Source organism: Bombyx mori, chromosome 14, assembly GCF_030269925.1.
Source record: "Bombyx mori chromosome 14, ASM3026992v2".
Classification (NCBI taxonomy): Eukaryota; Metazoa; Arthropoda; class Insecta; order Lepidoptera; family Bombycidae; genus Bombyx; species Bombyx mori.
This window is the reverse complement of record NC_085120.1, coordinates 11,887,438-11,898,131: the sequence shown is the minus strand read 5'-3', so window position 1 is coordinate 11,898,131 and position 10,694 is coordinate 11,887,438. Positions and strand designations below refer to the sequence as shown.

Here is a 10,694-nt window from a genome sequence, read left to right as displayed (position 1 = left end):
CTGAGATTTATTATCTTATCACTAATATTAATCTATGGGCCGAATGTGCAACGTTTTGATATAGAAACTGAATATGTATGAGCATTTTTATTTTTTCCTATCGAGTAACCTCCAGGGATTATTCTAGATTCACCGAGCTAGTAGGTGACCTCATGGGGCTCAAATCGGGGGTGTTGCTAACACTGGCCCTAGCAAGAGTAGTACTTCGCCAAATCTACCACCGGATCGGAAACGCGACCCACTGAGAAGATCCGGCGAGAAACTCAGTGGGCTGTGGATTTTGAAGATTAGCAAGAAGATAGCAATAGCAAACAAACAAACAAGTGATGTAGGCGAGGTCGCTGACCCACAGCTCCTAATGACGGTGCAAGGCTTAAGTTCACTTTTTATTTATTTATTAGTATATGAATGAACAGGCGGAATGAAATATGATAGTTTTGCGGCAGGATGAGGCAGGTGAGGGCTCACAACACGGCCTACCAGTGTATAGTCGTGTGCTACCGATTCTCTGGTAACCCCAGGTCGCCTAACCACATCTACAGGAAGGAATGAGGAGGAGGCGTGGACATTTTTTTATTGCCCTTGTAGGCAGACGAGCATACGGCCCACCTTATGGTAAGTGGTTACCGTCGCCCATGGACTTCAGCAATACCAGGGGCAGAGCCAGGCCGCTGCCTACATGTGGCCAATCACAGTACAGAACTGACGTTCAATCAATTCGGTATTTTATAAATATTATTGTAGGATTAATGGAAGTTTTCAGATAACTTCATGTATATAATGATATCAAATACTCCAGAATGAATGAACAATAAAATACTTAATTACGTTTTCTGTAATATAAATAAGAAAACAAAATTTAAAGGCCTTTTATCTCAAATAAAATTAATATTTTAAACAGTATTATTAAGTGTACTATGCAAAACTGAACTAATCCTTTTAGTAAATGACAAGTGAGCGAATCAGGCTAAGAAAAATCATTTTTAAGAGTTTTAAAGGTTTTAATTAATAAATGTTTTTCTTTAAATGTATTCTATCTATCTATCTATCTATCTATCAGCCCATGGACGTCCACTGCTGGACATAGGCCTACCCCAAGCCTCGCCACAAAGACCGGTCCTGCGCTGCCTGCATCCAGCGGATCCCCGCGAACCTCAAATGTATTCATAATGAACTATTTCTAACCGACATAACAGTTAGGATGCCATTTTTATATAATCATGCCGTTAATAAATAAATGTCTGGAATTCAATTTGTATTTTCAAATTCCCGTGACACGATCTTTGTCCGGGACGAACATCCTAAATTAGCTATCTGATTTTAAGGATTGTCTTTTCAAAGTAATTGTTTTTTTATTTCAAATTATTTGTTTAATTTACGAAAAAGGGTTAGGTATGTATATGACTATCCTGTAAACTCTATAAGTTACTAACATATTACGGTGTGACTTATTAGCTTTCTTTTTTTTCCTACCTATTCGCTGGTAGCCTAAGGGGATTTATCAGTTACTCTGAGACCGGTAGATGAGCTCACGAGCTCAACCTGAAAGAATACCCAATACTAGCCCTAGTAAGAGCCAGTGCTTCGCAGAATCTACCACCAGATCGGAAACGCGACCCACTGAGAAGATCCGACGAGAAACTCAGTGGATCGTGTCTGTAACGACACGATGCTTTAGTACCCGAGTTGGGTAATCATCTAGTAGATGGCGCTGTGATCAAAATCTAAATGTTTCATATTTTTATTTCAATTTAATTTGTATTTAAATTTAACTAAAGATTAATGTTTGGATCCGACTGCGATGGAACTTGGCACAGTAGTGGTTGGCGACCTAAGAAAGATTTGCGTCCCATCCACCATCAACGGACAACAAATGGCGCTTTAATAGTTTCTAGATACTGATGACCTTATATAATTAAGTAGTCATAGAGAAGTGCGACCGATTCAATTAATTATTTTATTAGGTTTATGACCCGAGGGCTTGTTCAATTAATCCGAGCCTTGTGAGGGTACATTAAAATCATCATCATCATCATGACGTCTTGCAACCTTCGCAAGACCCTCTCAATTGATTACAAAATGTATATTTTTTATCAATTTAACGTTTATTGCACATTAAGTCCTATACATTAGACGGTCATCGCCCTCGCGGCGAATCACCCACAAGGTGGACAGACTTAAGTCATCTACCAAGTTTTCCCTTACTGAATGTACATATGGGCGCAAACTCCACTAGGCAATAATTAACATAATAATATATAGTTTAGTTTATTCTATGTTAATATTTATTTATTATTAGCAACAAAACTGTTATTCTACCATATTTAATAATTAGCAGACACTTTTGATGTGAAAATGTTCAGAATATGTTTAATGTTTATATTATTGTTTAAAAACACAAATGACTGTATAAATGATTAAATATGAATAAAGCATAAATATTAATAATAATTTATATTATAATTAACAGTACTAATAATTTAATTAAGTATTGTAATTGTTATGCAATGATGTTGTTGGCGCCATCTATTATTAGGCTGGATAGTAACAATGTTAGTTCATATTACTTAAAAGTAATTCATGTAAAATAAATTAAATGTGAGTCATGACATTTACATGTAAAATCACTAAAATATGTATTTTGAATATTAAGCTATGTTTTGTGAATTGTTTCGCAGTAATTACATTTGTTTGTATAAAAGAAGTTGTAGTTGCTATAACCAACACAAAATGGCTAATTGTGTAAAAACCACTGAAAAACTCAGGCGTGGCTTTTTGTTGTAAACAAGTAATTTTAAAGTTTTATAGAATTGTATTGTATTTTCATTGTAAAAGAACTTATGTGTGTAAATCCTGGCTTAACGCCGACATCAGAAGTGGGATCACAGCCCCAAAATTAATCGTAAGCCTCCGAATGAAGTAACCCACTGTTGAACAAGTGATGGGTCTCTCAACCTGTATTAAAAAGGCGAAAAGTGATGATAGCTGCAAATGCTGTACCCTTGTGGTGGCATTATAACTTTTATTTGCCGCCGTTCAGCTCCGATGAGGGCGTGACATCAAGACCGATGCGGAAATGTGGACGAAACTATCATGAAGCTAATTGTTTCATCGCATGAACATTGAGTTCAAAAGAGCAAGCAAGACATAAGCCGATATCTGGTCTTTGTATTGGACCACATTGGAGCAAGTGAGGGACGAACTGATCCATGCATTCAGTAAGGATGTGGATGTTTAAAATGAGTTCTCGACTGTGGATGTTTTAGAAAAGCTACCGACACTGAGATGGTAAAAATACTGATTTCAGGTATTTATCTTAAATTTATTCGATCCAAGTTATTGAAAAATACGCTGTGGTATGTATTTCGCTTCCTAAATAATATCGATTCTAAAAACGTTCCGAAAGCGTCAAATTGAAAATATACTGTAAATATAATGTTAATAATCTAAACATAACTCAGTTTTATCACAATCACATAATGATTCCTTCTGTTTTCGTGGCACTTTTAGTAACACTAAGGTTTTAAATGTGGTTACTGCGTCACTTGCGTCATTTCGAGAAAACTTGTTACCGCCATCAAGATGACAAACGTATCACCACAAATAAGACTTAAATCATTGCAGATCTAGTTTAGTAAGCTAAACAACTTCATGTAAAGTTTTTGAGCATAACGGGGTCAACTGATTTCAAAACAAAGCATTGTGACTTTTAATGGAGAAAAATACTAGAACTATTATAGAATTTCATATGGTAATCATAATCATATGGTAATACTGACAGTCTTGCTGACATCCTAATAGGTTTTAATCTTTTAAAAATAACTTCTCAGTGTTGCACTCTTCAAAGAGAACTTATCTATTTTTATAAGTTTCTATCCAGTGAACACTCAAGTTTGGAGTCATTATTCAATCATCATGTAACTTTTGCAAATCATGTCTCATAGATGGTGATCAGGCAGATAAAAGTTGGATTTGAAATAATTAATTTGGATAGGATAGTACAACGCTGTACATACTGTATGTCTCCTGTTTATTGTGAAGAGTTCAAGCATATTACAATAAAAATAAACTTTTAATAAAATGCCATAATAAGAGACAGCTCATCCCTGTTCAGTAGCTCCATATTATTACTTTTCCTTTCATAATTATTTATTTTTGGATGAGTGGGTGATTAACTCTCTGCACCCTAGGTTTCTAGTGGGGATGCCACTTTATTATTAGTCAAGAAAAAGGATTGCACAGATCTCTGTATTGATTTCTGCTTTGAAAATCTTAGTTACATTTTTGGAATCCTGTCACTTTTAAAAATTCACCAAGATAAAAGATAATTCAGGAGTTTCAAAAACTTGTGAATAGTATGAAATTCAGTACCACATTATTGCAAAGAGAATGAGCATGGTCAACAGGTATGCTGAACTATTGATGGGTCATAAATGTCACATGTTTGTAAAATATAATTTAATAAGCTCTAACAGGCAGCTTTAAGAACTACAGTTGATTAAAAGCTACAGCACAAAAATAAAACAAAAATGCAGAGGCATTAGGAGGATGATGTTCCCTACCTGCCATTAAAATAAAGCAAATTGGAAATGGTCCGCTGAATGATGAATTAGGGGAAGTTGAATCAGCTGGTGAGAAATGGATGGACGAGCAGTCTCTGCCATCCAATGTGTTTTGATAAAGATAAAGGTAAAGGTAAAGGTTTGGTAATGGTAAAGGTTTGATACAGGTAAATCTATCCTCTTAATGTCAGGATTCTGATCACTGAAAAATTGACTGTATGGGCAGAGAGATTTGTTCTGCTGTAAAATAATTCATAATTTGTTAAAGTGGCAACTTTTATTTTCCTATCCAATTATCCTTCCTAACGCTGGCGGGCCACCATGCGAATCCTTAATCCTGGTCTTGTTGGCTAGATCCCGTATGGGTGATGCCTTATGAGTTGGCTAGATCCCGAATGGGTGATGCCTTATGAGTTGGCTAGATCCCGAATGGGTGATGCCTTATGAGTTGGCTAGATCCCGAATGGGTGATGCCTTATGAGTTGGCTAGATCCCGAATGGGTGATGCCTTATGAGTTGGCTAGATCCCGAATGGGTGATGCCTTGTGGGTTGGTTAGATCCCGAGAGGGTGATGCCTTGTGGGTTGGCTAGATCCCAAGAGGGTGATGCCTTGTGAGTTGGCTAGATCCCGAATGGGTGATGCCGAGTGTGTTGGCTAGATCCCGTAAGGGTGATGGCTTGCGAGTTAACTAGACCTGTATGAGTGATGCTGTGTGTGTTGGGTAAATCCCGTTGGATGATCCTCTTGTGTGTTAGCTAGATCTCGTAAGGGTGAATGGTGCCTTGTGTATTGGGTAGATCCCAGTAGGGGATATGCCTTGTTTACTATTATGTGAAATGCTAAAACAGCGCAAGGGACGCGCTGGAATCAGTATGGCCGTATGGGCGCAAACTCCACTAGGCAATAATTAACATAATAATATATAGTTTAGTTTATTCTATGTTAATATTTATTTATTATTAGCAACAAAACTGTTATTCTACCATATTTAATAATTAGCAGACACTTTTGATGTGAAAATGTTCAGAATATGTTTAATGTTTATATTATTGTTTAAAAACACAAATGACTGTATAAATGATTAAATATGAATAAAGCATAAATATTAATAATAATTTATATTATAATTAACAGTACTAATAATTTAATTAAGTATTGTAATTGTTATGCAATGATGTTGTTGGCGCCATCTATTATTAGGCTGGATAGTAACAATGTTAGTTCATATTACTTAAAAGTAATTCATGTAAAATAAATTAAATGTGAGTCATGACATTTACATGTAAAATCACTAAAATATGTATTTTGAATATTAAGCTATGTTTTGTGAATTGTTTCGCAGTAATTACATTTGTTTGTATAAAAGAAGTTGTAGTTGCTATAACCAACACAAAATGGCTAATTGTGTAAAAACCACTGAAAAACTCAGGCGTGGCTTTTTGTTGTAAACAAGTAATTTTAAAGTTTTATAGAATTGTATTGTATTTTCATTGTAAAAGAACTTATGTGTGTAAATCCTGGCTTAACGCCGACATACACGTACCGACACAAATTAAGAGAGATAAAGAAGTCTCTCAAAAATCGCAACCCAGCAATAAGACATGCATAACCACGACCACTCCGCCAGGAGTGTACGTCTGAGAAGAATAAGTCCTATACGGTGATAGTATTCGTAAATACATGTGAAATATTTACTTGGGAAAGACATTACTTATATCATGGTCATTTCGGTAGGCATCATTTTTGTAGGCAGTGGCTTGGCTCTGCCCCTGGCATTGCTGACGTCCATGGGCGACGGTAACCACTCACCATCAGGTGGGCCGTATGGTCGTCTGCCGACAAGGGCAATAAAGAAAAAACAGCAGAGCTCACAACCTTTTGGGTGTTTAAATCACTAGCGAGGTCAATGGACTACATCATGTAAATGCCAACCCATCTTGAGACATTAATAGGAAAACTTACATATATTTTTGTACATTTATTATACGGCAGAAATTGATTATAATGGTCATACCCACCCGTGCAGGCTTATCATATATCTAGGAAAGTCAATATCTAGGAGCGGGGTACAGTTACAATCAATTGGACAGAGAACACGTTGAGAGGACTCACCGGGAGCGTCACTACATCCATCCGTTTTCTTTAAAAAAGTTTGTTCTGCGCTGAAACAAACCAAAAACTATAGACCACTATACTGATATATTTATGAGCTATCAAGAAAACAAACACAGAGACATGTTTTGAGTATGTAACAAATATATAGTATGCACAAACATTTGTTTATTAAATAATAGGTTGGTTTGCCTTCAATATTTTGAAGTTAAATATAAATATTCAATCCAGTTTTAGCTGGTTATTCCTTTTTTTTATATAATTATATGACGAAAAAAAGACATATCTAAGGAACTTTAAATGCCTTTGTTGTTAACATTTTGAATAAGTCAATAAATTAAAAATATTAGAATCATTATTCTATGTCAATTCTTCTAATTATTATCTCTAAAGATATCTAAATATTCTTTATATGGACTACACTATCGTTCCATCATTAAGTTATTATAATCTGATAAAAATTATAAAGTGAAAAACTCATTAGTCATATTTATTATAATTTATAACAAATATGTATGTGTATAATTAATTTAAAAGTCTTATTAGGTTATCAGAGGTAGTGATAGCAATGAATCCAATATACAGTAGGTCGACAGGGTTAAGTTCGTCATGAAATAAAATTATTATTACATGTAGAGCAAAACGTGGATAGCTTATAGAATGAGAGTTCATATTTATATACAGGGTGTTCGAAATGTCTATGAGAACGTACTAATGTCGATTAAGGGACGTAGTGTATTTATCTTGGGGCGTTTTCATAGTTATTTAAATTGTAAATTATATTCGCAGTTAAATCAAATAATAATCGTAGTTCGAGATCGTTCTAGATACAAGCGGTTTAAAGATTCAAATCCATTTCACTGTCAGGTTTATTTATTTAAAATTCAATTCAAAGTTGTACACGTTTTTTGTAGTGTTGTCAAACATGAACTCAATGTTCGAGATTCAGAGAACTTTTCAGGGTAAAGTCGTCGAGAATGGACTTGTCAAGCTAAATGTGAGTTACTTAAAAGACCTACATATGTAAGTTTTAGTTTAATCTCGAAGCGTTCATAGTTATGAACAGTGCTATTTATATTCTGTTTAAGAAATACTTGCTTGAACTATGATAGATATTGTATATGCTTGGGCAGACGCAATGTAGGTAGCAGTGAGAGCTGTGTGGACCTATCACTACATGCTGTCAATAATGAGTATTCGATTATTTATGTGTTATTTAAATAGAAAATTCTAGAAGTGATTTGTTTGAAGGCAAAAACTAAGAGGCGGAACGTTGAATCTGAAGGTGTTGGCGAAAGCAACTCTCTACCAAGCAACAGTGAGAGACATCCAAGTACGGGATTACTTGAATAGTGCGCTTAGTGAGAGTTTTTTAACGTTCTCGATAGCGTAAAAGTTAACTCATATTCGTATGGAGTTGGAAAGTTTACCTATTTGAGTTAACTTATACGCTATCGAGAACGTTAAAAAGCTCGCACTAAACACACTGTTACCGATTACGAGTGACCGAGATTGAAGTGATGGCACATCGTGTAATTGTATGGCCGTGTAATTGTAAACCCTTTACCAAATAAAAAATATAAAAAAAACTAAAGCGTCAACCATTTCCGTAGTTACTGTAATGTTTATTTACAATAATATTTAAGATTGGTTGTATTTAGTTAAAACCATCACCAGATTAAGAAAGTGCAATATCATTTGTTTTAAATGATTAATGCCACAAGCGAAGCAGGGCGATAAGCTAATCTGTTATTTATTGATATTTTTTTATATTTTGATTCAGAATACTATTAGTATTAGTGTTTTTTCTTATATATTTCTTTCAAAGGCCGAGAGTATTATTTAGAGACTATATACTATGTCAACGAACTATGCTTTTTATACTTGCAATAGACAGGCACATGTACAATACAGCGTCTGAATTGAGGAGAATAAAATGATAACTGAGAAGTAACATTAGTTTTTTTGAGAAAATTAACATCAAAATTATGATATTATATTGTGTCGGTTGAGAAAAATTATAACAGTTTTTTTTTATTTTATGTAATAAAAAAAGAGCATAATCATTTTACTATTATGTACTTAGTTATTTTATTGTTTTTTTTTTGAGTATTTTTGTTTTTAAAACTTATGTAGAATTTTAGTTCATTATTATAAGCTAAAAAGAACTTTTTCTAATAAATGAACGTCACATCGACTTTCGAGATAAGTAGCGATGGAGTGGTGACTACAGAATGCTACACTGAAGCAGAATGACAGCAGTTGGGGCCGCGGGTGGCGTGCAAGCTCGTGCGCACACTTATGATCGGATGGCGGCGACTTACAACTTGTCTTTGGCGGAGCGGCCGTCAGCGAAGAACGAGTCCCTCGAGTAGTGTTGCCCGGCAGACTTGTCCTGCTTCGCTGGATCACACAAACGGACAGTCACTCCTCACTAACGCTCACATACAGTATCGCACGTCACACTTTTTTTTCCTACCTAAGCTGAGAGCCTTGAGAGGCTATATCAGCGTAACTTTACTACTAGGGCCAACTAGTCTATATATTAATACGTGAAGCAAAAACTTTGCACCCATTTTTATAAAAATTGCGCGGACGGAGGAGTATGAAATTTTCCACACTTATAGAAAATATAGAAGAGTGCAGAATGCTAATGGTTTTTTCCAAATTATGCATTACTAATACATTAAATAAAATAAGAAAAAACATTACACATACTACTATGTATTTGACACACGCCAATGTGTATGTTTATGTATACTCTATGTTTATTGTCAAACTTTTGTTGCTTATAGTCTGTGGTCAAATTGACATTAAGTTAATATTGGGAGGACTTTTTGGCGGGAACGCGAGGAGTGAAGTTGTGTGATTTGTTTTATTTTGTCTATTTAGTGTTTCTTCAGGTTTAAATGTGTAATAACGGTGGTTTATTAACTGTTTAATTAATATCTGTGAAAGTGCACAAATGTGAGAAAATGAAACAAAGCCGCTGGACGCAACTTCTCAGGATCCTCCAAAAAGTCCACTGAAAAAATCTCAGTAAATGACCAATATTTCATATCATACCATCTCATATCATCTCATTTAATTTCATTCCAGTTGATTAATGTCTCAAATTAATCATCTTCATTTCATTTCACTCCATAAAATCATTTTTCATAAAAATATGAATATAAATTAAAATAAGACACGATTTAAAGGTCTCAGTTACCAGGTCATAAAATCCCCTAAAAAAAAGTTAATATTGGACTTTTTTGGGCGGGAACGCAAAGAGTGAAGTTGTGTGATTTGTTTTATTTTGTCGATTTAGTGTTTCTTCAGGTTTACATGTGTAATAATGATGGTTTATTAACCGTTTATATCTGTGAAAGTGCATAAATGTGGGAAAATGAAACAAAGCCGCTGGACGTAACTTCTCGGGATCTTCCAAAAAGTCCACTGAAAAAGTCTCAGTAAATGACCACAATTTTACTGAAATAATATTTCATCCCATATCATCTCATCTCATTTCCTTTAATTTCATGCCATGTTTCATATAAATCAAATTCATTTCATTTCTCTTCATATTATCATTTTTCATAAAAATAAGAATATGAATTAAAATGACTTGACCTAAAGGTCTTAGTTACCAATTCATAAAATCCCTTAAAAAATGGTTACTATTGTTCATTTGTCTATAGTGTGGTCTTGACGAAATCTGTGATACTAGAAGTATAATAGTTTTTGAAAATAGAACCATAATAATGTTCAACTTATAATTTCAATTATTTATAGTTGAATTTCGATTATTGCGGGACCTTCATAAGGTAATACATAAATACACGATAATGTGTTTATATTAATGATGTACTCATTAACCGTATTCCAAATGAAACCTTACCGTTTGGTATCCCGCCGTACGAGTTACTACTGTTCATTTTCGATTGTTCTTGAGAATGCTGCAACAATAAGGAATTACCTTTTCAAATTCGTTTATTATTATTATTTTTTGAGTCTTTAAGATTGAGTTAACTGTCCA

General features: G+C 34.5%; 1 protein-coding gene across 7 annotated transcripts in view; it reads right to left on the bottom strand.

The window, feature by feature from the left end:
- The window catches only part of LOC101743066 (yemanuclein), a 47,621-nt gene that overhangs the window by 6,398 nt on the left and 30,529 nt on the right, over positions 1 to 10,694 (bottom strand). The window contains exons 14-16 of one of the 7 annotated variants that reach the window (XM_062672197.1): positions 10,557 to 10,614; positions 9,001 to 9,079; positions 6,677 to 6,726 (exon numbers count right to left, since the gene is read on the bottom strand). In XM_062672197.1, the coding sequence (XP_062528181.1) occupies positions 6,677 to 6,726; positions 9,001 to 9,079; positions 10,557 to 10,614 (187 nt within the window). Of the gene's footprint in view, positions 1 to 105; positions 6,727 to 9,000; positions 9,080 to 10,556; positions 10,615 to 10,694 lie in introns of those variants that run through there. The other 6 variants (XM_062672198.1, XM_062672199.1, XM_062672200.1 and 3 more) reach the window with 6 other exon arrangements.